This window comes from Caretta caretta, chromosome 1 (assembly GCF_965140235.1).
Source record: "Caretta caretta isolate rCarCar2 chromosome 1, rCarCar1.hap1, whole genome shotgun sequence".
Taxonomy (NCBI): Eukaryota; Metazoa; Chordata; order Testudines; family Cheloniidae; genus Caretta; species Caretta caretta.
This window is the reverse complement of record NC_134206.1, coordinates 77,851,894-77,877,679: the sequence shown is the minus strand read 5'-3', so window position 1 is coordinate 77,877,679 and position 25,786 is coordinate 77,851,894. Positions and strand designations below refer to the sequence as shown.

The 25,786-nt window shown below is 39.6% G+C and overlaps 1 protein-coding gene across 9 annotated transcripts in view; it reads left to right on the top strand.

Annotated features, from left to right (window-relative positions):
• DACH1 (dachshund family transcription factor 1) overlaps positions 1-25,786 on the top strand; it is a 453,297-nt gene that overhangs the window by 298,593 nt on the left and 128,918 nt on the right. For 6 of the 9 annotated variants that reach the window (XM_075128932.1, XM_075128936.1, XM_048851983.2 and 3 more), the window contains 2 exons: positions 5,676-5,831; positions 6,408-6,580. In XM_075128932.1, the coding sequence (XP_074985033.1) occupies positions 5,676-5,831; positions 6,408-6,580 (329 nt within the window). The remainder of the gene's footprint in view (positions 1-5,675; positions 5,832-6,407; positions 6,581-25,786) is intronic. The other 3 variants (XM_075128954.1, XM_075128959.1, XM_048852042.2) reach the window with 1 other exon arrangement.

Here is a 25,786-nt window from a genome sequence, read left to right as displayed (position 1 = left end):
GGTTAAACTGAATCACGCAGAGGTGAAGTGGCATGCATACAATGAGTCAGAGTCTAAAGAAGGAGAACTAAATATTTAATTTGGATGATAAGATTCCCAACTTTTAGCACATGGTTTTTGAGCAGTTTCCAGTGAACATATATAGCATGGCAGGAATCAAACCTCAGATAAATGACCCAATATAGCTGTCAAGGTTCTTTCCCCACTCTGAACTCTAGGGTACAGATGTGGGGACCTGCATGAAAAAAAACCCTAAGCTTATTTTTACCAACTTAGATTAAAACTTTCCCAAGGTACAAACTATTTTACCTTTTGTCCTGGGACTTTATTGCTGTCACCATCAAGTGTCTAACAAATATAACAGGGAAAGAGCCCACTTGGAAACGTCTTTCCCCTCAAAATCCTCCCAAGTTCTACACCCCCTTTCCTGGGGAAGGCTTGATAAATATCCTCACCAATTTGCATAGGTGAACACAGATCCAAACCCTTGGATCTTAAGAACAATGCAAAAGCAATTAGGTTCTTAAAAGAAGAATTTTAATTAAAGAAAAAGTAAAAGAATCACCTCTGTAAAATCAGGATGGTAAATACCTTACAGGGTAATCAGATTCAAAACATAGAGAATCCCTCTAGGCTAAACCTTAAGTTACAAAAAGACACAAAAATAGGAATATACATTCCATTCAGCACCACTTATTTTATCAGCCATTTAAACAAAACAGAATCTAACGCATATCTAACTAGATTGCTTACTGACTTTTTACAGGAGTTGTGACCTGCATTCCTGCTCTGTTCCCGGCAAAAACAATACACAGACAGAGAGAAGCTTTTGTTTCCCTCCCCCCCCCCAACTCCAGCTTTGAAAGTATCTTGTCTCCTCATTGGCCATTTTGGTCAGGTGCCAGCGAGGTTGTCTTAGCTTCTTAACCCTTTACAGTTGAAAGGGTTTTTCCTCTAGCCAGGAGGGATTTAAAGATGTTTACCCTTCCTTTTATATTTATGACAATAGCTAATATAGAATGCCTCATATAGTGATTGCTTGTTGATGAGAAATAGTCTGTATCAGGGAACACGAAAGATAACTGTGGTCTTATTTTGAGAATTAGGGGGACTAAAAAGGGATCAGCAGTATAAAATACATAGAGGGTTTTTTTTCTTATTGACTTGGTGATAGGCACTTATGCTTCTTTTTTTCTTTTCTTTTTTTTTGTATTTTCACTGCATGTTGCTTATGCATTTGATTTCATCTCACAGGGAAGGTGTACAGTCAGAATTATTTTCATATGTTATCATCCCTATTTACTGGTGCTAATGGTTACAGATATAAATAATTCAGCCATCAGGTTTTATTTTTAAGTGTATTTTATAAAAACCGTGTTTTAATGTACAATTATGGCTTGTTGCTGAATTAGAGTTTGGGGGAGAAATAGACTTCTAAGAAATCTGTGCTAAAATGTTGTTTAGTGGAGAAACACTGTATCTAACTGTTAGTCTTCGAAATCAATGAATAGCATCATATTTTTTGCTGTACCAGACAAACTGAACATAAACACGAAACATGCTGAACCCAGTTTTTAAATGTGCTCATCTACTTTAACTCAAATTCCACATTCTGAGTGCTTATGTTGGCACTTGGGCACATAAAATATAAAGGCTACCAAAGAGCCTATATCAGTGCCCATGTATGGGACTTGCGCACCTAAAGTTCACCGTCCACATTTCTGCATTGGATCCTCTGTGGTGAAAAGCTTTGAAAATACTACTCTGTGGTTAGTGCTGCATCAATTGAAATGCAGCTCAAAATGCAATGTGGAGCTACCAGTTGTCATTTCACAAAGTGTTATGCTGAATCTGGAAATTTGCATAATGTAATTAATTATGCCACTAAAAACTGATTTTCTCTCAATTTAAAGCAAACAGCTTTTATGAGGGTGAACTACAGAACCCAGGGATATCAGGTGTCCAAGCTCTTAATCCTATTACAAAGAGTTTACAACCACTGATAGAAACTGGAAAACATAAGCCTCCAGCAGGGCAACAAGTAGCGAGGAAGTAGGCAACAGATTTTTTAAAGCTTTTTGAAACCACTGTATGGTTTTTAATCAATTTTTAAAAAAACAACTGAATTGGCAGCTTGCACTTAGTTGTTCGGAGGGTGAGTACTGTCTGAGGGGTAACACTTATTTTACTTAGACATAAATGAAAATAACTATCTCCTCTGGGAGGAAAGCTGTTGAGCTTAACTACCATAACAAAAATGCAGCAAATGGCCAATGTTTGCTATTTGTATCTATGCCTGTCCACTTACAGATGTTTAAGAGTGCAAGATGCTGTACCTTGTAAGTGGTTTCTAATGTTATGGGTTGGAGACTGGCTATGAGTCATTTTGATAGTAAACTAATCTTGGCAGACAATGTTAGATTTCAAGGATCAAAGTATCAATCCCTGACTAAGCACTAGCTTTAATACCAGTGTCTCCTTCATTTCATTACAGTATTGGTTTTGATGAAACTGAAAACAATGGGTACATGTAGTGCTGAGGTATAAGGTGCACTCATAGAATCATAGAATCATAGAATCATAGAATATCAGGGTTGGAAGGGACCCCAGAAGGTCATCTAGTCCAACCCCCTGCTCAAAGCAGGTCCAATTCCCAGTTAAATCATCCCAGCCAGGGCTCTGTCAAGCCTGACCTTAAAAACCTCTAAGGAAGGAGATTCTACCACCTCCCTAGGTAACGCATTCCAGTGTTTCACACCCTCTTAGTGAAAAAGTTTTTCCTAATATCCAATCTAAACCTCCCCCACTGCAACTTGAGACCATTACTCCTCGTTCTGTCATCTGCTACCATTGAGAACAGTCTAGAGCCATCCTCTTTGGAACCCCCTTTCAGGTAGTTGAAAGCAGCTATCAAATCCCCCCTCATTCTTCTCTTCTGCAGGCTAAACAATCCCAGCTCCCTCAGCCTCTCCTCATAACTCATGTGTTCCAGTCCCCTAATCATTTTTGTTGCCCACTCAAATGCAGAGGTTCTCATCTTTGACTACATATGAAATGCCATAACCAGAAATACTATGGATGACCTTGCCAAATTCTGGAGAAGTCAGGAAACAATATAACAGTTGTAGTAACTTAATTTTGACTCCATCCTTAGAGCCTTATGTGGATACAAAATTTGTATCTGCATCCAATCCACAATCTTCAAACATGGTCCGTGGATATCCGCAGATATAAAGCGGATATCCACAGATCTGTAGGTCTCTATCCAGCCTCACCTCAAACCCCAGAGCTAGACAGGACCTGACATGAAATTGACCCTTTCATGAGAGTTATGTCTATGAAATGTTGAAAACTTCCCTCCATTTGTAGAGTGAAAACCTTAACATGCTTGCTTCGATTTGTTTCCACTTTCCTATGGCAAAGGTTACATTTTGGCAAAAAGAAATTGCATTTTTTCTTAACAAATCTGTCTTTTTTTCTTTTCTTTTTTTTTTTAACCTGGACTAACAGCTGGTTTTGGTGGGGAAGTGGAAAAAATCAGTAGAAAGGATTTATTAAAATGTGAACTTGTTGGTAATATGAGAACTTTATATAAAATTGGAGTAATTTGATCCAGGTTTCAATTAAGTTTTACAAAAATCTGTATTGTCTTCTTTTCTTCTTGTATTTTTTTTTCTATGGAGCCTTGTTTCGGGCTTATGAAAATCAAAGATAAAGATGTTACAGTGTATGTAGACAAGTACAGAATTGAGACATTGGGGTCTGAATCTATTCATATCAGTCAGGTTCTTCACTAAATGAACATGCAGGATGGAAGTGTGTTTGTCATTATTGCAATAAGCAGATAATATAGGGAAAGAAACTAGGGGAAACAAAGGTATAATAAGCAAGCTGTTTTTCCAAATAATGACTGAAAACTCAGTCTCACCCGTGGTCTTCCTATTGTGCAGAGGTATCTGACTTTCCAAAAGGCATGGTGATATGCCCACCTATCAGAGGCTCAAGTCCTAAGAATCTGTCGTGTTAGCAAGCTCAGTCTTAAACTAAGTATAAACATTTCATAAAGTTTGTCAGAATTTCTTGTAAAATGATAAAGAGGATAAAGACAATAAAGATATCTGGTTTAATTGATTATTTTCATTGTTTAATAAAATTTCTCTGTTTGACTGCTGCAGACTTTGGACTGAATTTTCATTACCTACTCCTGAACAATTTACACTGGGATCTAGACAGTATTGAGCTAATGAATTAGAATTTATATTGAACCTTAACTGTCTTCATGAAGTAGCTGGGGAAGGAAAATAATGGCCATAACTGAGTATTTTTTCATTATAAACTATGTTATATAGCTTTTACAATCAGGTTTTTAATAAATCTAGAGAAATTAAATTGTACTTTGACCAACTTTTGTGCTTTTGTCATCTCATGTAAAAGTATTTTTTTAAAATGGTAAGGCTAATGGGCTAATGCAACTCCTATTAAAGACAATGGAAATTAGAGGGTCCCTACTGTTGATCTGATAATTGTGAAAAGTACTATGAAAATTTGCACAAAATACATTTTAATATAATATTTACAAGATTGGGCAGCCTATTAAATGAATGTATGAATACATTTAATATGCTGCCCAGTCTTGAACTTCATATAAACTATTCCCACTGAAGTCACTGGAGCTTTCTGATTACGAAGTTCAAGATAGGGTAGCATATTATATATATTCTCAGAGACATATAGTTTTTTAAAGACCTGTTCAGTTTAGAGGTCACTTAAAGTGCACTTCCATAATGTAGAAATCAATAACTTTTTCATATAAATGAAATACTGATACCATTCTTTAACTGTGTTATTCTGTTTTACTGTGTTATATTGAAAAGTGCTGATGTTCACGGTAGTGAAAAATCTGTTTTCTCAGATACGTAAAATACAGTTATAGTCAGTACATATTGGCCCAAATCATTTCTTGCTCCCTCTGGGGTTCCACAAGAAGAGGACTTGCAGGATTGGACTCATAATTTCTTATATTGAATGGAATGAAATATAAATTGACTATCTAATATTGCAATATGTTAACCATACACAAGAGTGCATGTCTGTTGATGCCATCAGTGAGTAAAAATTTTAACTACTGTCTAGTTTTATTTTAATACCAAAATTTAAGAACAAATATGAACATAATTAATATAGCCATAGTCAGACAATGAAAACTTTATAAGTGAACACCCTCTACCACATATAAAACAATTGGTATATTTCTCTCAAGTTCTACTTACTAAGAATTACAGAACTATAAGTAAAACTGTTAATATAACAAATATTTATCATTCATTAAAATACATTGTTGATTTCTCACTGGAACTGTACTGTTTAAGCTCTTCTTCTAGCCAAAGATTAAGAATTCAAAGTGTATACACCTCTCCAAGTGAACTAGTACAATCCTAACATCCATAAGTTCATGTTTCTAACTATAAACTGCAAATATTATCCTTACCTATCTGTTAAGGTGGTTTTTCTTTCTACTGACTGAAAACAAACCTCCTCCCTTGCCCAACCCATACATTACAAACACTAATTTGTCAATCACAAAATGCGTTAAATTGGTGGCCTTGATTTCAAATTCAGACGTTGCAAATTTGAAATCTTCCTGCATCCAAATAATTTATATTCATTCCCCACAGGCAGCAGTGATGGTTCTTGGGATAAAGAAAAACTTCAGTCTCCCCTCACCCAAGGATCACAGGTGTCTGTTAACCACCCCAGCTTGCCTGGACAGCATAACCTTCCAGTTAGCCATCCTCTCAACCCTCTTCAACAGAACCACCTTCTGCCAAATGGTACGGGTTGACATCTTTCAACACTAACATCAGTGGTTTTCAAACTTCTGTCTTTCTATTGTGTTTAGTTAAATAGGCTATGCAAAATAAAAAACATGGTGAATACTGTAATACTTCAATTAAAGTATTCAGCAGTGGAAGTAGGAGTCATAAAAAAAATAAAAAAACAAACACAGTAAACCTGATACTTAACTAGCTATTAACCTGTGCATCAGTATTATAATTATTGCTAAGACACCTTGCCACAAGTATTAAAATGGACAATATAACGAACAACGATTGCTTAGCAATGATATGGTACAACATTACACTGATCTGAACAAACTAAGGGGCCTGTTAGCCTCTCCCTGTGCATATAAGACCTCCATGGATACTAGAGGGAATTACACATGGACAAAAAGTGAACAGATTCATGTTAACTGCTCTATACTGAAATGTTGGAAGAGTTCATTTTTGAACACATTTGGTGTCAAGCATTTCAACATATTTTGCTCATAAGAAAATATATTCCTAATAGTCAATATTTAAAAAACATCATAAACCAATATTTCCTGCCTTTTGTTTTTTTTTTCTTAGGCCTGGAACTTCCTTTTATGATGATGCCCCACCCATTAATTCCTGTCAGCCTACCTCCAGCATCTGTCACAATGGCCATGAGTCAGATGAACCACCTTAGTACCATTGCAAATATGGCAGCAGCAGCACAAGTACAGAGTCCCCCATCCAGAGTCGAGACATCTGTTATTAAGGTAAACATCTAGAAATATATCTGTGATACTAAATTAATTTCTTCACAGCATGGTACCTTATTAATGTAAGGATGTTCTCATCAGATGTCATAAGGTAAGCAGTCATAAAGGCAAGGCTTGGTCAGTGTTTGGAAGGGAGGGTTCCAAAGAAAACCCCACTTACTGTAGGAATTGATTTTGGGAACTGAGTATTATGTTGGTAACTGAACATTCTGAATACTGAGTACTGAATCAGTGCTCGAGTTCCACAGTTGAAGTTGCCATTTGTCAGATGAGATATAGATACTGACTACCCATGGTCAAAAAAGATCTCATGCCACTTTCCCAAGAAGCTGGAGGTAAAATCCGGACCCTATTGAAGTCAGTGAGAGTTTTGTCATTGACGACAGTGGGGCCAAGATGACACCAATCCTGGTGTTTATGGCAGATATTCCCAGCTGGAGGTCTGAGTGCCAGAACTAGAGTGACTAATAAATTCACTGAAGAACATCTTGAGGTGCTCTCTCAACATGGGCTGAGCATGCTGTCTTTGTAGAACTCTCACCACTGCCTCATTCAGAAATAGAATACAGGTCTAGTAGAGTTGAGTACTGACCTGACAACCGCCAGGCCAGTACTGTAGCACAGTACAGAAGTCTGAATACTAATAACTTCCGTCCATCAGAGGGATTAGTATAGCACCTAGCAACAAAGCATCTGGGTATTTCCCACTTAAATTAGGCCTGCATCTCAAGCTCTCCAGTGGATTTCCTGGAGTCTTCTCCCTTCCTTGGTGGAGGATGCTTTACTTGTATTATGCATGTATTCTATCCCCTAATATTCAAACTATACAGTTTGATTCACCTTATATTTACTTAGATATCTCCATTTTACCTACTATTCTTCCTTGATTCTAATAAATTAGATACAAAGAGTATCTTCCTGGTTGGATAAAGAGCAAATGAGCTGATCAGAATATATGAGAAATACTGAATGTGTGCTTAGAGCACTGCTGGGCAACCTACAGCCAATGTCAAGGTAATCCACTGGCGGGCCACCATACAGTTTGTTTACATTTGCATAGCCACCCGCAGTGCCCAGTGGCCACGTTTTGCCGTTTCCGGCCAAGGGGAGCTGCAGGTAGAAGTGCAAATGTAAACAAACTGTCTTGCGGCCTGCCATTGGATTATCCTGATGGGCCGTGTGCAGCCCCTGGGCCACAGGTTGCCCACCACTGGCTTAGAAATCTTCTCCTCCAATTTAATGGGTTTCTTATTTTACAGGTTAGAGTGCTGCATTCTAATTTGGCAAACCTCAAATTTACAATCCTACCTCTTGACTAAACTTTGGGGCCAGATTGTCAGCAGTTCCTAAAAATGCCTGTGCGAGTTTTGCAGGCACATCATTATGTATACAGAAAACAGATTTGCATGCATAATTTTATTTTGAGTTTTACTGACCCACTGAAGATCTTCCCCTTAACACAATCCCCATGATACAGAAAAAATTATCAAACCCAAAACAAGGGCACCAACAGTTTTAACATTCTAGGTGGTTTAGGTGACCTATAGGAACCTGGGTTTGTTGAGATATTTGATATAAACATGCTGTTCTTGTACTTCCTCATTTTCTCATTTGCTATGCCATGACAAGCTTGGAATCATACTGAACCATGCAATTGCAAGTGCCTTTGAAGAGAAAAATAAAATGTATTTTAAACTCCTTTAAAAGCCGCTAAATCTTTATTACTGCTCGCAGGGCCACTAGTGACAATGTAACTTGTACCATTCATGCAAACATTTGGGATCAAATGCAGCAATCTCAGAAAGTGAGAGAGTAAATAGGGTATCAGAAACTAATAAGGCTGTGTCTACGCCACACTGCAATGCAGAATATGGGGATATGAATTGCAGAGTGTACCAAAAATAAAAGGAGTACTTGTGGCACCTTAGAGACTAACCAATTTATTTGAGCATAAGCTTTCGTGAGCTACAGCTCACTTCATTAGATGCATACTGTGGAAAGTGTAGAAGATCTTTTTATACACACAAAGCATGAAAAAATACCTCCCCCCACCCCACTCTCCTGCTGGTAATAGCTTATCTAAAGTGATCACTCTCCTTACAATGTGTATGATAATCAAGTTGGGCCATTTCCAGCACAAATCCAGGTTTTCTCCCCCCTCCCCTGCCACAAACCCACTCTCCTGCTGGTAATAGCTTATCTAAAGTGACCACTCTCCTTACAATGTGTATGATAATGCTCAAATAAATTGGTTCGTCTCTAAGGTGCCACAAGTACTCCTTTTCTTTTTGCGAATACAGACTAACACGGCTGTTACTCTGAAGAGTGTACCAAAGTGTTGTGCGCTAACTGCTCTGTGTTGACGTTGCTGGCACAAACTGAAAGGAATGTAGTTCACAATAATGTAACCCTGTTTGAAGGAGGATTACATTAACACAAACTAGATACCTTTTGTTCATGCCAGCAATGTCCATACAGGGCAGTTTGGTGCACTCTGAAATTCATACCGCCATAGTCTACACTGTGATGCCATGTGGACAAACCGTTAATAAGGCAATTAGGTCCAGGCCTACATATGGCTTTAAAAGTTAGGCTGCATCTTTTGTCCTGGTAGGCATGATGACAGCAGAAATCAGCATTGGAACCATGGTGCATGCAAATGCATCTGAGACAACAGTCATGGTGCGGTGGTGACCATTTTGAATCTACCCTGTCATCTCACTCATGCTGCCATGCTGCTAACTGTCACTGCCTAGTAGCATGGTGATTTCTGCCCTTCTGTATGCTTTATTTTTCACTAGAATGGCAATTAGCAAGAGGTACATGATGCCAGAGCTATTCCCTGGGACATATTAGGTGTATATTTCATCTTACATTTATTTTCTAAATTTAAATCATGATCACTGCTTATTACATGGGTATATGGTAATAAATATAATGGCATCGAGAACATGATTGAGCACACACTAGCTGACACAGCATTTTGTTTGTTCATGTGGGAGTCTTGATATATGATGTCCAATGTTCTTAGTTTTTTGCATCCTTAGCATGTCACAGTATCTTCCTTACTTTTTATTATCTGAAGTACAATATCACGGTTTATATATAGCAGTGGGAAATTTGATCTCCATCTGCTTTTGACATTCAGAAAGTAAATGTTCTATTTTTTAAGCTTGAACAAATTGGCCTAAAGTAGTTAGTAAACTCTGTAAAGCTGGGTGGCCAAGTTACCATGAGTGTAACTCGGTGGGACTTAGATGGAGAGTAAAACTATAACCAATACATTTTAAACCTCTACCCCCACCCCACTAAAATCTCTTTATAGTGCTCTGTGTCATCATGAATTCCATAGCTAGCAAGATAATACATTGTAGCATCAAGGGGATCCAAATAAATGAGCCCAGGCTATCTTGTCTTTAAAACCAACAAGTTTTTTAATCCAGCTGGACTCCTCACACATTGATGTCTGTCTCCCTGACAGCTAAATACAAGCACTTCCACCCCAAGAACACTTTCTCACTCTTTTTCCAATCCCCAAGCCTATTTTCAATTGCACCCCAGTTATCTGGGGAGAGAAACCCATTACAAAGGAAGGCAAAGATTTTTCAAATGGGATCTAATTTTCAGTGCCCCAATTTTTGGGTGCCTAACTTGAAACATCTTAAAGACAAATAGTTTTCCACTTGTCACTTGAAAATTACTAGTAAATTTTTTTCAGAGTAACAGCCGTGTTAGTCTGTATTCGCAAAAAGAAAAGGAATACTTGTGGCACCTTAGAGACTAACCGATTTATTTCAGCATGAACTTTCGTGAGCTACAGCTCACTTCATCGGATGCATACCGTGGAAACTGCAGCAGACATTATATACACACAGAGATCATGAAAAAATACCTCCTCCCACCCCACTGTCCTGCTGGTAATAGCTTATCTAAAGTGACCATCAAGTTGGGCCATTTCCAGCACAAATCCAGGTTTTCTCACCCCCCCACCCCCATACACACACAAACTCACTCTCCTGCTGGTAATAGCTCATCCAAAGTGACCACTCTCCCTACAATGTGCATGGTAATCAAGGTGAGCCATTTCCAGCACAAATCCAGGCTTTCTCAACCCCCTCCCCCCTTTTTTTTTCCCGGGGACACACACACACACACACAAACTCACTCTCCAGAGTGAGTTTGTGTGTGTGTGTGTGTGTGTCCCCGGGAAAAAGAAAGGGGGGGGGGTTGAGAAAGCCTGGATTTGTGCTGGAAATGGCTCACCTTGATTACCATGCACATTGTAGGGAGAGTGGTCACTTTGGATGAGCTATTACCAGCAGGAGAGTGAGTTTGTGTGTGTATGGGGGTGGGGGGTGAGAAAACCTGGATTTGTGCTGGAAATGGCCCACCTTGATTATCATGCACATTGTAGGGAGAGTGGTCACTTTGGATAAGCTATTACCAGCAGGAGAGTGAGTTTGTGTGTGTGGTTTTTGGAGGGGGGTGAGGGGGTGAGAGAACCTGGATTTGTGCAGGAAATGGCCCACCTTGATTATCATACACATTGTGAAGAGAGTTGTCACTTTGGATGGGCTATTACCAGCAGGAGAGTGAGTTTGTGTGTGTGTGTGGGGGGGGGGGGGCGGAGGGTGAGAAAACCTGGATTTGTGCTGGAAATGGCCCAACTTGATGATCACTTTAGATAAGCTATTACCAGCAGGACAGTGGGGTGGGAGGAGGTATTGTTTCATGATCTCTGTGTGTATATAATGTCTGCTGCAGTTTCCACGATATGCATCCGATGAAGTGAGCTGTAGCTCACGAAAGCTCATGCTCAGATAAATTGGTTAGTCTCTAAGGTGCCACAAGTACTCCTTTTCTTTTAGTAAATTTTTTAAATCTTGACCTTTTTATGTGTGTGTGTGGGGTGACCTGCATAACTCATTCCAGAGGAAATCAGCCCCCCTATATTCATGCTATTAAAACCCTCATCATAACTGTCAAATTTTGTGTAGCTCCATGTGACATTTTATGCAGATTATTTAATGACACAATTTGCATATTTATATCTAATTTGCATATAGTTTTTTATGCCCTCTTTAAAAAACCACGTGGATTTATGTTATTTTTAAAAGTGCCTAAGTGACTTATGGCTGAATTTCCATTTTCAAAAAGGTCTTGAGTCACTTAGGTGCTTTTGAAAATGTTGCCATTATGGTTTGTGCAGCCCTGGTTACTGAAGCCATTGGTTTATCTACAGGGCAGTAGGGCAACCTTCCCCACACATCACTATGTCAACATGCCTCAACCCTGATTTGGGGAACCTTGCTTTGTAAGTCACAGAGGCAGCTCAGTCTCCATGGCCTGTGAAGTTCTTGGCCTCTGCTGAATCTGCCAATTTATGCAAAGTGTGGTGCTGAGTTTGTGATGTGGGAGCTGCGACTCGTCTCATACAAGGAGCACCAAATGTTCATTAGATAGGTGCAGTTTTTAATCCCTATTGAGGTGAGCTGGATTCATGCTGGTAACCGACAGGAAAAAGTCTCTGAGGGTCACTTGCTATGTCCTGAGTTCCAGTTCCCTAATATGTGTTCATGTTACACCCTAAAAAGGGAAGCTTGTTTTCTGTAAAGATAAGTTTATCATATCAAATTCTGATCTCTTAGGAATCTGCACAGTCAGGGTACTGTCTTCAGTCTCGTCAGACAAACCCTCCAATATGTGGCCCACTCTATTCTTAAAGCAACATCTCCCATTAACCAAAATACAGACACTAAAATACAGTAATAAAACAAATATTAACAGAACATCTAAATTCACTCTTAAATATAATAGCTTGCTATATAAAATATTTTCAACAGGAGTGTGAGGACCCTAGATAAATTTACATATATTCCCTCCACCCGCAGTTGGTCATCAGGCAAGTTTGAGCCCACAAGAAAGAAAAGAGAACAAACCAGATGTGACACATTACTCATCACTCTTAATGCACTATTGGAAGGTGCTTAGATACTATGGTGATGAGAGCAGTAGAAGAACCTGCATGGAATAGACTAGAACTTTCAGATCCCCTGCACAACGTTCTACCGTGTAATCTATAACGGTCCTGGTGATGTAGGTACATTATCCTCCTTTATGAGTACTAGCCCATAGATGGAAACACAACACACACTTTGTCACTTGGTCACACAATTATTTCTGAATTAGCACTAGAATGTTGGGTGTCAGGATTTCTCTGTTCTCTTCCTGGCTCTGGGAACAGAATATGGCCTAGTGTAGCCAAGTGTAACAACACATTTTTATGTCATCTGCAGGGATTTAACCTGAAATCCCCAGATCTTAAAGCATGGGTTGTGGTTTAATCACTAGAGATGGACAAACATCTACACGTGTCAGTATGTGTTGGACAAACACATAATTTGGACCATTTCTTTCGAAAATTCATGTGGGAAAGCTGATAAGATGTGGGTGTCTCATCTTAGAGACCTGGGTTTTGTTCCCAGCAATGATGGCTCCAACCTCTGAATTATCTTATGTGTAAAATGAATGAATTATAATTACCTACTCTGAGGTTGGAACATTAGGCCTAAGTTAATAACGATTGTGAAGTGCAGGGAAATAGTAAGAGCATTCCGTAGGTGATATGGCATTAGAACTCGCGGTCACATAGCTCAGTATACTTTCTTCAGTGTGCATCACACCATCAGACAGTCCCTGTGTATGTACTTATGCCACTTGCAGAGATAATATACATGAAATAAATTGCTGAGCATGTGATGCATATATTTGTGTTCCACAGATTCACGATGTTAAAAGTTTTATACTGCCCCATCATCTAATCCATATTTCTCTATCAGAGATGGTAAATAGGTGACAAATAGGCAGATAATTTATGCAGGTATGACACAGTTTATTTTAATATTATGGATATAGATTGTTTAGGAAGTAATTATAATCATGGAAGCGAAAACTATGATATATCTCTGTAGTGGCATTATGGTTCTACCACAATGCTGTATATGCTTCTTTTACTGCTGTGTCATGATGGTCATGGAGTGAGCCCTCACACATCCATTTTCCTGTTGGTGCACACTTTACCATGATACTAACAAGAAAGGTGGAATCACAGCATCTCTCGGCCCCTCATGATAATTTTGCTGGAGAGTCACATGTGTGGTTATTAAGTCTAGTGGTTAAAATTTGCACATGGGGTGCAGCAGAACTTTCCATTCACACACAGGGTCCCAAAGCCATTCACTCAAATTCATCCTGGCCACCCTTCCATCAGATGGAGGGGTGACCGGGTCAGATTTCAGAGCAAATTCATGTTTGCAGTGAAATTGCAAGAAAACTATAAATAGCTTTTGGCATAGGAGCAGTGGCAAAATAGCCTCTCTTTCCAAACTGCCTTTGTATTTGGTGAGACAACTGACGGGGCGGCCAGGGCAAATTTCAGTGAATGGAGTTGTGACCTGGCACATGGAGTTGCAGGGCTCACTAGCACTCTTGGTTGCTGAAGTTGAGAAATACTGCTCTGGAAACTATTTTTGTATGTGCTTTTAAAAGGTTTCCTCACCTATGCACAGACAGACAGCAGGATCAAAGGACTGATTTATTTAAACTAGAATCCCCTTGATTGGAACCAATGTATTACTGGCCACAGTTTCATCTGGATTACATTGGAGAGTCCCACTTTGTAAGGAGGAGAGGCTCCAAGAGAAAAATAAGATGGTCGGGACATGATTCAAAAAAGATTGAGAACCCCTGTTCTAGCCTCACTTGCAGTAAAACAATTTTTTAAAATATTAAGTGTATAAATTATTTCTCCCTGGCCTTACGAGTAGCAACTGGTGTTTGGAGGGTATGGAGCTTGGGGGTTTTGTTTGGGGGAATGGCTACTGGCAGTCTACTCTGCTCCCAGTGGAGGCAAAGAAACTCTATGATTTTAGCTAGTGTCCTTATGGCGCATGCAGGTAGTGGTTAAAGGGCAAACTCTCTGAGCAAATATTAGTGTCCGGCACTGGCAATGTAAAGAGTATGTACAGTAGCATGCTACAAGACATAATATCCTAGTGCTATTGTGAGAATAGATACAGCCTAAAAGGAATGTGATTTTGTGAGGTGGGAAAACTCAAAACTACGGTTTCTGTTTCTTAATATTGATGCTAGAGGGACGAACAAACATCACAAACTATTATTCGTTGTCAGAAAACTACTTTTTATTAGAATTTATATCTTTTCTTTCTCTACATTTTAAGGCTTTCTGGTTTTACTTTAAAAGAAAAGGAATACTTGTGGCACCTTAGAGACTAAGAAATTTATTTGAGCATAAGCTTTCGTGAGCTACAGCTCACATGTAGCTGTAGCTCATAAAAGTTTATGCTCAAATAAATTTCTTAGTCTCTAAGGTGCCACAAGTACTCCTGTTCTTTTTGTGGATACAGACTAACACGGCTGCTACTCTGAAACCTGGTTTTACTTTCTCTCTCCTCATGTTTCATTTTTTTCCACCCAAGCTTTCATTTGGTTCTGTCTCTTTGCCTTTGACTGGAGATGGCCTTAAGAGTGTTGTGAACCTAGTAGGTTTTTAAATTCAGTTTTCTAACCTAAATGTCAGAGGGTATTTGAAATTAGACAAAACAAGTTCACCTTTTTCTCATTAACACAGTCTTTGAATATTGGAAGGAGTGGAGCAAATTTCTACTCTTGTACATACAAGCTAATTCAATGAACTTCAGTAGAATTGTTCTGGACTTACAGCACTGCTGTAACTGAGATCAGAATTAGCCTGGTAGATACTAGGTCCTGATATGATAAACATCCTGGTTTCTTGGAGAGGAGACTTGATTTTGTGAACAGTGCCAACCTAGATGACTTGCTGACCTTTTCCTCCAATACACCAAGTCCACAATCAGTGTTGTTATCTGTAAACTCACAAAGCTTCAAATGCCATTCCGTTACTGGGCAATATTACATTTCCAATTGATAAGAAGTTGGAATAAAACTGAGACCACATGATAACCAAATATTTTAATCATGATAAACTGCTAAGAAGATCAGACAGAGACAAAATTGTAAGGGAAGTATTGAGAAATGAACAAGTGAACAGACACCTTAGATTTGGTAATGGCCAGTTTAAGCACAAGTCTTTAGAATTAAATTCCAGAAGTTTGTGTTGTGCCCTTTCAAACATGAGGTGAACATTAGATGTCCTTTTTGTAATGGAATATTTAGATATATGAGTTAGATGAATAAAAGAAGTGCAGCAACAAGCAGGGACAGCAGATTGTGACAGCAATGAATCAAACTGAGTATGACAGCTGTGACCTGGGGAAGCTTTAGACATGAGGTGGCTTTTATCACCTGTCCATGGCTTCAAAAGGCTCAGCTTGTTAGAAGTTTCAGTATATCAGATGGCTACAGTTTTCCGCCTGAACAGAAAGATGCATGAAAATATGAAGGATATTGTGAAATGTATACCTCCTATTAACATTGACTTGAGATAATTCTGTGTTGTAACATTTGGAAAATAGCAGCAGACCAGTATCAAAAACTGCATTGTATCAATTCAGTATGTATTCACATATATATTTATAATATATATTGTTTAGAGCCAAGAGTTACAGTAGAAAACAATTGCACTGCAGGTTGAAAAAGTGACACAGTAATTTTCCTAATATACAAAAAACTCCAGACTGTAATTACTCCGCCACTCCACAAATATGCTGCAGTTTCATGTGTCCTCTGCTGAGGCTTGCCTTGTTTACAGGATCATATCACCCTCTCACCCAGGACTAGAACTCAATCAGCAAAATATTTAGCCAAGATGGCTGATACAAAGTACAAATTTTCCTTTGATTTTATAGTATTTGTCCCCCAGTAACTTCATTACTTCATTTTAATTTAAGACTGTTGGGTCTACATTTCAATTAATCTGTGGTCTTAAAAATTGTGTTACTATTTAATTTTATTTTCACACTCTTTTTCTTCTATTTTTTCCATGTTTGCATCATATATTGTTGCTGACAGGTCTACAACAGCAGGAGAAAGGGAAGGAAATGTGCTATAGTCATCCAGAGCTGAAAAGCTACAACAACAGTATACATTTAAATTTCTCAGATACAGGCACTTTTTACCCCAAATTTGTAGCACCTGCAGAATTCCATTGTATTGTGGCTTCTCTATATGAAGTCACATGGTCATGAAATTCTGCAGAATAGTCACTCAGTAGTTTGCAGGGTCAATGTGTTTCATCAGCAAAACATATAGATACATTTCCCAGCCTTTAACTTCAAAGGGGATGGAGTCATGAAAAAAACCAGCAAACTCCCCCTATAAAGACTCATGAAAAGGGCTCCAAGTAGTTGGCCAGCAAGAGGGGCTTCCCAGTGCGGTTATCTCGGTACCGACGGCACCAGCAACTCTGAAGCACGGTACCCAGAAGGGGGCCTCCACTGTGAGCTCTGCTCTCTGCGGCACTGGCTGCACTGCCTGGAGAAGCCAGGGGCTCTGGCAATTAGGCTTTTAGGCAATGGTACTGTCCCCTAAGGAGACAGACAATTACCATATGGTCTCTAAAAGAATGGCACAGAGAAAACCTTGGGTACCAGGTGCGACAAAACTCACATCTAGGGAGTGCTCTGCACCTTCCCAACCATCGGTACTGACAACATACCACAGACACTGCTCTGTGGTACCAAGTTAGCCCATGGTACCACAGCAGCTCTGGTACCCTGGCGACCTGATGGTTGGGGAAGAACCGCAATCCCCATTACTCAGTACCTGGGCCCTGTTACCGAGCACATCCCGGCACCCAGGATTGCTCTTGCACCAGGCCATGTACTGCCAATACCCCAGTCAGCACCGCTCTTAGCCAGAGGTGAGTCTGACATTGGCCAGAAGGAGGTCGTTTCCCTGGACCCTCATAGCCCACCATCACAATACAAGGGTCCTCCCCAATTCCATCGGGCCAACCCACAAATGTGATATGGGCCCTTTGGGGTAACCCCACCGCTCACGCCTGCCCTCCTCCCACCCAATGGCCATATTGCAATCCTTGGGTGACATACAAACACATATCGCAGCTGTCCAGTGTCTCTCAGAGAGAGTCCACCAGACTCCTACAGCCTTGCTGTTCAGAGCCCCTGAGCCAGGGGAGGAGGAAGCTTTTTCATAACAGGAAGAAGGACTGGAAGGGGAAGCTACCCCGCCAGCAAACTTCTCCTCATGTCCACCAGTAGACCCTGTACTGCCTCCCCCCCATCACTACGTGATCATATTAAGAACTTTCTGGAACTTACCAAGAGGTTGGCAGATGAGCTGCAGATTCCCCTACAGGAGGTGGCATTTACACATCACAAGTTGGTGGATATTCTCCACACCTCCTCTTCATCCAGAATTGCCCTCCCAATTAATGAGTCAATTCTAGATCCTACCAAAGTCATCTGGCAGACATCAATCTCCATCTCACCAACCGGCCACAGAGTCAAAAATAAAAATAATTTTAAAAAAGATGAATCCTTATTCAGGTCCATTCAGACACCGTGCACATGCTCTCTCTCTCTCTCTCTCTCTCTCTCTCTCTCTCTCTCTCTCAAATATTATCTGATAAGGAAAAAGTCTGGGTTATTCTAGGAGTCACCAAAATAAGTGTAGAAAAGGTTCAATATCCTTTGAATGATAAGAATCTAGTAACAAGAAGCAACGATTCCAGTGGAGCTACTCAAAGACAAGTTATTAAAGCAAAAATCAAAACCAACAAACCACAACTTTTGCTGTAAACAGAAGAGGGGGAGATAACCAAACAAGTATGTATAGAATCAGTGAAAAATTGTCAAAGTAAAGACAGTAAAAAAGCAGATCAGGTTAATTCTAGCCCAATCAGTTGCGGGGATTAAAGGAGGAATTTTTACAAATATATCAGCAGGAAAACATATTTTAAAAATATCGTCGGCCATGATGTTCTTTAGAGAAGAAAATAGGCCCATTAATAAAACGTGGTTGAAATGAATGACAACTGAAAAATGGCTGAAACATTGATTTTTATTTTTAATTGGTCTTATTTTGGTTAAAAAATGGTCTTCAATAAGAAAAAGAAGAAAAAATAAATGTTCAGACTGTCTGGAAGTGAGGGAAATCCTATTGAAATAGTGATCTTGTGTAAGAAAGGGGAGAGATGGAAGATGTAAATACATGCTAGTCAGTTATCCAAATGATACAAATCCTGTTATAAGGTATTGAGGGAGTTAGCAAATTAATGGCCTTTTTGAAACTTTCAAAATAACCCTTGTTGTTTAGGGTTTTCTGAAACTTTAGGTACAAACTAAAGGGAAGATGAAACACTACCCTGTAAAACCAAAAATCATTGTATGTAGGTATCACAAAGTCACAAGGCCTAGTCTATGCCCCAGCTTGTCACCAGTCTCCTGGGAGTAACTCCTTTTAGTACACCAGGCCCCAAGGAACACACAGTTCCATTAGGACAAGCCTGTGGCATCCAAGACTCCAAAATTGGGCTGTCAGCACCAGCTAACCCTATCTCTATGGTTCTCTGCAGTGAATCCAGTCAAGCCAGAGTCCTGCAGGAGGCTTGTACTGTGCCCCTTTAGTGTGCAATGCTCTCAGTGAGAATTTACAGTGCAACTAGCAGCCTTTTCAAAACATGGTAACCATTTATTAGTCAGTTGGCTATAGAATCTGAAATTCATTTGTAACCTAAGAGAGGCAGAAGTTAAGCCATAATCCACCCCGATCAAACCAGTGCCATGATGAGCCAGCCAAGCTGTGATGGACTTCAACTCTTGCTCTCTCTGTCTCTCTTCTTCCCTCCACTTGTCTGGGGTTTCCTGTTGTTAAGCATTTGCTGGTTCAGTCACTGGTAATTGCTTTGTCTTTCTGTGGGGGTTGATTTGGGGTTGGTTTCAACCAGTTGTTTAATGACCCTGTTCATTTCATATAGACAGCCAGTAATACCCATACCCATTCCTGTGCTGTTTTAGAAGGAGACTTAAAATGTTTGTACAATGCAAAGTGCAGAGGCAAACTGAGGCACACATAGGATTCATAAAAAATATTACATAAAATTCCCACATTGTCACACTGGGGTTGAGGAGATAACCAAGGAACTAATTTATACTCCTCTGGTGAGTTCATGTGCATTTTGAAAGAAAGCCGTTTCAGGAATGCTTCTCCCATGGGTCCGGGAAATATCAAGAGGCATTTGCAAAAGAAATAACAGGTGACTGAGGAGTAACAGGTCTGTACTTTGGTCATTGCAGAAGAGATCAAAATAGTCTCCTTGCAAATGAAAGGAAATCAATGTCCGCTTTCAGAGAGGTCTGCATATTGTAGAGAACTTACAAATTAAAAGTTGAGGATTCACTGAAGAAAGATAATTTATATGTCCATCTTTCTTCAACACCAGATGCTTCAATCTGAGAACATGAAGTAGAGAATGATTGGTTGTTGGGTTTTTTTTTTTTTACTTCAGTTAGGGCAATCAACAACTTTTTCTAAGGAACCTGCTCTTACAACCTGTTCTCAACCTCAAGACAATCAAAGTCTTGAGCAGCCAGCCATGGGGGGGGGGGGGGAAGGGGCCTTGCCCTCCCCCCATTTCTACAAAGGTTCTGATGCCCTTGACTTGGGGGGAAGAGCATTGCCATAATATCAATTGACTGAGGACAGAAAAAGGGTACCACTGAAGGAGCAGGACTGTCTAAACAGGAGAAAGGTGAAAATTAGCCCACACAATGAGGACTATGCAAACTACAAAAGAGTCCAAGAGATGAATAATCAACCAGACTGGAGTGATGGAAGAAGACACAAGGGAGAACCCTGAATAGAAGGGACACTGAGCAGAGATGCCCTGAGAATGAATTTAGGAATTTACATCTAAACTGTTGACTGGCAGTTGCTAAGGTTTAAGTGAGAGTGCAGAACAGGGTAGAAACTCTCTTGACACATTCAGTAGTACACCAGGGAGTACATGGAGGAAATCCCCCTCTTTCTCTGATCTGAATCTGGGGAACTGGGCAGATTAACATTTTTTTCTAAAAGAGCATGGATTTCTGCTTCCATGAAGTTACAATGCTAAAGGGCAACATTATTGGGCAAAAACCTCAAGTGACAAGGGCCTAGAAGAAGTTTGATTATATACCGACCCATCTCCTTTTCCTACCTTCTGAGGAGGAGCAGGGACCAACCTCATACAAATTGCTTGAGGTGCCCTCTCTTGGAATGAAGAGGAGGTCTGCAAGTACAGGGGTTGAGGCCTGGGACAACTAAACTTCAGTGAGGGTGCTTTGTGTCAGGGTTCTAGAAGAAGAGTTCTGGTTATTCCTGAGAGGATGAGATGGAGCTGCTGGATCAAAAGAACTGCCTGCAAAAAAGGAGAAGAGGGCTGATGAAACTCCTTTCTGTGTGAACTGGAATAGGAGGAAGAAGGCAAATATGAAACAGAGCAGAGCAGCCTTCCTTGTGGGACTCCCTTCATCCAGCTTGAGAGGAGGTGACAGGATGGAAGGTCTTGCAGGGTTATTTGGAGTGCTCTGGAACAAAGATGGAGTGAATAGTGATTCTAGGGGTGTTCACCACAACCTCATAAATCCTGTAAAACAAGAGACAGTACCTTTTCGTGTCCTCTGGAAATAATACTATATACAAAGATAATGCGGAATGTGACCTGTTCTTGATCCTGTGGCATGGAGGCAGATAGGAAAATCTAGATCCTGAAAGGAAACTGTGCTTTGAGAGTCTTTTTCCCATTTATCAGAAGCCACATGGAGGAGGGCAGAGGGTACCAGGAAAATTTTTAAATTAATTAATTAATTAAAGCGATGGGAAGATTTTATTGTGAAAAGGCATGTCCACACATGGAGAAGGAAGGCCAGGATAAGAAAAGAATGGAAGACATCTTATGATCAGCACAATCTATATGAGAGCTGAAGGACTGATCGATCAAGGTGATCAATTAATTTTAAAGAGACTGGATATTGTGAGTCTGAAACTTCTAATACCAGGGAAATAAAGGTGTGGGAAAGGATGCTCTATCTCCTCTGGGGTAAAAGACAAGAGCTTCCTGGTGGGAAGATTGTGGGGCCAAACTTTCAAACGAGGTCAGTGCCAGATTTTCAAATGCTCAGGATCCACAACTGAGACCGCTCCCATTTAGGCATCAGAATAAGGATCAGATTTTCAAAAGGGTATAGCACCCAGCAGATCCCATTGTGACACTTATAACTAGCTCTTTTGAAAATCTGACCTCTTATTTTGGTGCCTAAATGAGAGCTGAGCTGTTTTGAAGAGCTTGTCCCTTAGTGTATTTGACTTTAGGGGTGCTAGTAGGCAAAATTATGCAGTGCTACTAATAGCTAATAGTTTAACATGTGTCCTAAAATGCCCAGGAGAGTTGCTGGATCCCTGGCTGGATCAATGCTTTCTAGAATTTTAGAAAAGAAGAGGGCAGAGTGCGGTTTTTGTGCTACCTATGATAGACACATCTTTGCCTCTTGTTTCCTTCTCAGTGAAGCCTGTCTGTAAAGCCCATCTTCCTGTTGCCAGGCAGGATTGGAGAAAAAGGACATATGCCAAACATTTCTCAATAGCCACAAAAAAGAAATGTGGGAGGTGACAGATAACTGGATAAAAAGCAAATGTGCAGTGATCATCAAAGATAGAAATAAGAGTGATCCTGGTAATTACCAACCCTTATATCTAACATCCATTACCAATAAAATAATGGAGTAAATATCCAAAGAAAACAAATAATTAAATGTCTAGAACCATGAGCAATACTCAGTTTTACAGATGCTTGAAGCAAATCCTAAATAACCAAAGTAGAAGAGAAATCTGTCTGCATGCTCCGAGATAGAGGGTCATGGTCTAATTATAAAGTAGGAAAGCTGACTGTTTCTTTTAAACAAATTTCACAGGCTTTCTGTAATCCAGTACAATTTTGTGGTGATAGGTTTTTAGAAATGCCATTGGATTGGTGGTTCTTGCTCAACAAAGTTGATTCACTTTTGGGTAGAACCAGAAAATGAATGCTTGAAGTGAAAGTAGTACATATAATGGGCCAGCCGATCACAGGAGGGAAGATCTGTGGCCATTAAGGAGATGGTTATAGCTGCCTGGTCTTCTGCATGAAGGTTTCTCTAACATGTGCCAGCTAGCAATGTTCTCCAAAGGACCATCTACCAAAAGGAGATTGCTGGATTTCACAGCACTGCAATGACATACAATCTCTCCCTGCCCTTGACATGCCTCCACTGGGCCCCTGACTCTCTCACTGTTCTGTTTAATGGGTAGCAAGTTTAATTAATAGGTAGCAGGTTTAAAACAAATAAAGGGAAGTTCTTCACTCAGCACACAGTCAACCTGTGGAACTCCTTGCCTGATGAGGTTATGAAGGCTAGGACTATAACAGCGTTTAAAAGAGAACTGGATAAATTCATGGAGGTTAAGTCCATTAATGGCTGTTAGCCAGGATGGGTAAGGAATGGTGTCCCTAGCCTCTGTTTGTCAGAGAGTGGAGATGGATGGCAGGAGAGAGATCACTAGATCATTACCTGTTAGGTTCACTCCCTCTGGGGCACCTGGTATTGGCCACTGTCAGTAGACAGGATACCGGGCAGGATGGACCTTTGGTCTGACCCAGTATGGCCATTCTTATGTTCTTATGAAAGTTCCAGGTGAGAGGTCAGGACTGGCTTTGGACTCCTTAGCTATGAGTCTATGACTTGGACCTAAATGACTCAGAGGTAGTAGAGTGTGGAAGAGAATCTTCCTCAATATATTTGGCTTTTAGTAAAGCTTCTGGTATGCATTGGACCAGTGGTGGGCAACCTGTGGCCCGCACACAGCCCACCAGTGTAATCCACTGGCGGGCCGCCAGACAGTTTGTTTACATTTGCGCAGCTGGCCGTAGCTCCCAGTGGCTGTGGTTCACAATTCCCGGCCACTGGAAGCTGTGGGAAGCGGTGCGAGCCACAGGGACATGCTGGCTCCAGGTTGCCCACCACTTCATTAGACACACCAAGATTTTGCCACTGGAAAATGTTCCTCTTTTATAGCAATGGTTGGAACACTAATGCAGACAGGGTGGCAGTCACAGCCTGCAGCTTGGTCTATTCTTCAGTGGCGTTGAATTGATAAGGGATGGGCATACATTTTAGAAAGAAAAATGTGTAGACACAGCCTAGGTGACATTCACAAGGCCCTGGAAAGAGTCACTGTCAGAGCCAGAATTAAAATTTAGAAAGTTTTGACTCTTCTTTCTCTAATTTAGACCTATTGGTCTGAAAGTGGTATTTCACATCAGTCGAAAGACAGCTATTATAGTGTATTTTGCTGAAGTCGAGTCTGATTTATTAACTGAACATGTTTTTATACATATCCTTTTTAAAAAGTTTTTTAAAATAAAGTGCTTTTGAAATGTCATTTTACCTAAATCCATCTTTTCTCCACAAACACCCTGGTGAAAGGATAGAATAACATTCCAATATTGATATTCCAGCACCATTAGTTTATTAGTGTGCCCCTTCTAGAGCAAGGGAGTATTTAAATTTATTATTTCTAGCATTTCCATTTATTATTGCAACTAGCTTTAATAAAGACAGAAAATTACAAGAGATTATATATTATTGATTGGTGGAGTTACGAAGCAAGACTGTAAAGCAGTGAGCTGAGGTATTACATTAGTAATACTCTTGCCTACCCATAGTTCAGTCCCTTGTCTGTTGAGGTTAAAGGGTATTCCACAAATGAACTGATAAACCCAGTTTACATAGTTCCCTCATAGACTTTCTCATGCTATGTCTTATTACATGTGAATAAAACTCATTATCTGGTTTGTTTCAGTAATAATTATATTAGTTAGTCCTATGCATTCCTTTTGCTGTCTCCATTTTATAATATATGCTGTAATAGCACACATAAATAAATAGGGTAAGCAAATTAAGTGGTTTAAATAAATTAATTTACTCTGAAACTCTGTATTCAAATCTTATATGCTCACTGGATTTCATTTTAATGAAACCCTTCAAAGACCAATATATTGTATGCCAAACATTGACATTATATATTTAATTAAATGATTAAATATGGTCTGTTTCAATTTATACTGAATCTGTACACTGTGGATACTTAAATCCTCCTAAATCTAAAGAAATATATCTTCTATGTTCTGAGAACATCTGCATTCTAATCCTCCACTTGACTACTCGGTTCATGGGCATATAAACACAATCAAAGTCATAATAAGCCTAGAGCTATGATGCAGTTAAACTTTCCTCATCAATGTTTTTAACTTAAAAAATAGAGACTATTAAAGTGGAATCCACTTAAATGTCTTGATACATTGTTCTAAAAGGTCCTCACCCTCTCCATTAATAGGCCCATTGAGTCCCTGTGCAATCACAACAGCATGCATAACAAACATTCACAGTAAACTTTAACCTGAGCAATTTTATTGATTACTATAGATAGATGTGTTGTTCATTTCCTTTGGAATGCATTCAACAGACCAAATGTTCATCCAGCTACTGTGTGTGCTGTATAATGACAATCAGAGCTGTTGCAAATTCTGTCTGGGGTTTAAGGAAGAACAGCATGCTCTTTCTGCAAGAGGCTTGTCTACATTAACAGCAGCAGGCTTTCATGTGTGCCACTAACGTAAACAGAAGTTGTATTATTGCATTATGTCAGAAATAAAACTGGTTGGAAAACAGTAGGGAAAAATTAAGTTTCTGTTTTTTGTCAAATTTCTGATCAGGATTATTCAGGAAATCCTGACTTTCAGTGAGAGAAAATGAAATTATCTGCTCAGTTGATGTATCTCTGAGAAAAGTCAAATATAGAGAGTACTTCAAAGGACTTTTAAATTAATATTTAGAAATAAAATAGCATCCTCAATGATTGATAAACTTCTTTAAATGATTTTTTTCCTGTAATTTTTTTAACCTAAAATACATTATATACCTTTATTTAAACTCCTTTGGGGCTCTGTAAGTCAAGCAGAAAAGTTAGTCAGAAAGGCAGCTGTAGGGTTCCAAGCCCTTTTTGGAAATCCAACCACTTGTTTAAGTGTCTAATTGGGAACTGAGTGCCTTTGAAAATCTGCAGTGAAATCCTAGCTTCAGGGAAGTCAATGGCGCCAGGATTTCACCCTGTTTTTTTAGGCCCTGATCCTGAAAAGATTAAAACACACACTTAACTTTACAC